The sequence below is a fragment of the Apis dorsata genome, unplaced genomic scaffold, assembly GCF_000469605.1.
Source record: "Apis dorsata unplaced genomic scaffold, Apis dorsata 1.3 scaffold_616, whole genome shotgun sequence".
Classification (NCBI taxonomy): domain Eukaryota; kingdom Metazoa; phylum Arthropoda; class Insecta; order Hymenoptera; family Apidae; genus Apis; species Apis dorsata.
This window is the reverse complement of record NW_006263812.1, coordinates 1648-4792: the sequence shown is the minus strand read 5'-3', so window position 1 is coordinate 4792 and position 3145 is coordinate 1648. Positions and strand designations below refer to the sequence as shown.

The 3145-nt window shown below is 27.4% G+C and overlaps 1 protein-coding gene across 3 annotated transcripts in view; it reads right to left on the bottom strand.

Annotated features, from left to right (window-relative positions):
• The window catches only part of LOC102672507 (histone acetyltransferase KAT6B), a 15242-nt gene that overhangs the window by 10941 nt on the left and 1156 nt on the right, over positions 1–3145 (bottom strand). The window contains exon 2 of one of the 3 annotated variants that reach the window (XM_031513158.1): positions 2238–2416. The exons of the other annotated variants lie outside the window; for them this stretch is intronic. Coding sequence (XP_031369018.1) covers positions 2238–2333 — 96 coding nt within the window. The 5' untranslated portion in view covers positions 2334–2416. The remainder of the gene's footprint in view (positions 1–2237; positions 2417–3145) is intronic. 3 annotated transcript variants of the gene reach the window in all.

Genomic DNA, 3145 nt, shown 5'->3' with positions numbered 1-3145 from the left:
AATAATATAATTGCATATATATATATATATATATATATATATATCCCATATTGTATCTCCCATATTATACGTAATATATAATTTTATACGTATATATAATCTGCACGAGTTTCGAACAAGATATTTTTTCGTGTTTCTTATTATACATCGATGAAATGAAATCAAATGATTAAAATAAATTATATTCTTCTCGATGTTTTTTCCTCATAGTTTTCGAATTTTGCGAAAAATATTTTCTTATTCTTCTTTTTATCCTTTTTTAAAGATATGATTTTAATAATCTAAGAATACCATTACAAACAAGACAAAATAGAGAAATGTTGAAAAGAAGTACGACAAGTGACTGAACAACAGTGATGATTTTTATTTTTTATGATGATTTATTTCAATTAATCGATATTTTTATTTAATTCCGATCAATCGTAATATTCACAAATCAACAATTTTAACATGCAAGAAATATAAATAATAATGATAGCCATGATCATGATCCGTATCTCGAAACAACGACCTGTTGCTCGACGAGCGGCTACTTACAACTAACAGCTACGACTGATCGATCTATCTCTAATCCTATCCTTTTCTTTGATTTTTTTTTTTAATATTTCTTCATAGATGAATCAACAATTTTTTAACGCCGAAAAAAATATATAATAACAATATTCGTGTGCATAAAAAATATTTTCCCTAATATCTTGATTACATTTTGTCTTTAAAAGTAAGTTTTAAACTTTTTTTTAAACTTTGAACGCGAATTCAAATTTAATTTATTTTATAACATCATCGATTTAAGAAACAAGTACTAATATTATACATATGTAAATACATTGAAGAACAATATTCAAATCTATCGTCCCGAGTATATGCATATTCATTTATGCATTCATTTATGTACGTATTCTTTTTTATCCTATGTATATATCCATTACATTGGGAAAAAATTAAAAAAAAAATTTAATAGATTAAATCTATATATTTATCGTGACGATTTCTGTTAATACGTTCGTTTCAAATGCGAAACTAATATAATATAAATAATAATAATATAATATAATTAATAAAAATTAATTACACGTTATCGTTCGATTTAATTTTATTATTTATCGTTTGAGAAAAAACAAGAAAAAATTATATAAAAAAATTTAAAATGTAGAGAAAAAAAATTAAAATGAAAAAAAAAAAGTTGTAATTGAAAAATTGTAACTTGTCAGATATATTATAATATAAATGCAAATAGATATTAAGTGACGCGGAGCAACGAAATCGAGAACAAGTTGAGAATTCAAGAAGGAAGGACAGGAATGAGAGAAGAGTGGGGGCAGTGAGCAAGCAGAGGAAAGGGGAGATTGGCAGGATCGCGCCGGCGTGATCGTTGGATAACGTCGGACTTTCCGTGCTCTCTGCGGCTTGACACGCATAAAACGCGGTCGGCAGGAGAACAGAGAGGAGAAATGAATGCGATGGAAGAGAGGGAAAGGGGTGAGATGAGAGGAAAAGAGACAGACAGACGTGCATGGAGGATCAATAAGAGAAGCGATATACAAACGAGTCGCCGGAAGTTGACCGCGATAGCGTATCGTCCTGAGTCTTGCTCCTCTATTCAAATTCCCCTCAAACGTGAAACCGCGACTAACCATCTTGAGGCGTGGGCACATGCCGTGACGATTCCCTAACTATGAACATAGGACCGCAACGATGTATTTAACGCAATATGTATTTTCTTCCTCTTTCGATTCCTGTAAATATCTTATATATTTTTTTTAATTATATGCAATAATACTCTTCGTAATTTACCATTATTCTTTTTCATGATATAATAATTTATATTAATTTTTATCAATTGATTATGAATATGCTTATCTAATAAGTATCTTGAAAACATATTTATATTTATTATATTTATATATTCTTTTTCTATAAACTATATTTTGGTCGACTTAAATTTTTATTGTATATTTAATTAACGACAGATAACGACGGATAACGAAATAAATTATCTTATTTACAAAAAAGATCAATATTCAACTTCATTTCGAAAATAATTTTAAACACAACAATCATAACTTTGGAATACGTTAATACGATCTATCGAGTATATAGATGACGAATTATTAACAAATTCGAGAATTGATAAACTAAAGCAACAACAATTCATAAATACTTGGGTGATGAAACATATATTTATATCCTACTTACAATAATTGAACAAATTAAACGCAACATTTTAATTATTTTACCTTGTAAATTAAAACGGTGTATATATGATGTTGTAATATATCTTGTTTATACCGTGGCACAACGTTTATTCCGTTATTGTGGCTGCCAATTCGCATATGGGTATATGTATTATATTGTATATTGCATATTGTCCAATGCAAAGAAGCAAATATTGCGAATGTTTAACACGCTAATCTATCTGTGAAACGATCGATGAAAAAATTGAATCATCTGTGAACGCTTCTTATTGAACTTAATAATCGATTAATTATATGTTTGTATTGAAAGATAACGATAATGTATAGAAAGATGCGCAAGTTAAACAAATTCAATTACGAATCTGATGCGAATCAATAGCTCTATAGTACTTATGTATATTGCGTATACATGTACTACTATACATGATTTATCATTGTATCGATGTTTTAAGTGAGTGATATATAATGATATATAATGATATATAACGATATATAATGATATATTAGTTTTTTATAACAGTTATATATTCATAATTCATAATTTGTTCAAAAACAAAAATATATATTTAAAATTCTTTTTTTAATATTTTTTTTTCTTGTTTTATCTACATTAATAATCCAAAAAGATAATATTCTAGATTCTTTATTTTCTTAATACATGCGTTGACGCATATTGTTACTTGATAATGTGTAGCGTAAAAATAATTTCAACTATAAAACAAGCAGAGGAAAAAAGAAGCAAATATCTTATATTTATAATTTGCTTCGTCACATGCGATGAATCTCCAACGCGTAAATTTTAATCCTACAGATACGCGCGTGCGCGCATATATATGCATATACGCGCATATACGAAAAAAAACGAATGTCAAATCATTATCAGTTAATAACAATTCGATAATTACCATTTTATTAAAAGAAAACGAAAAATTGTCAAATTTTTAACGAAA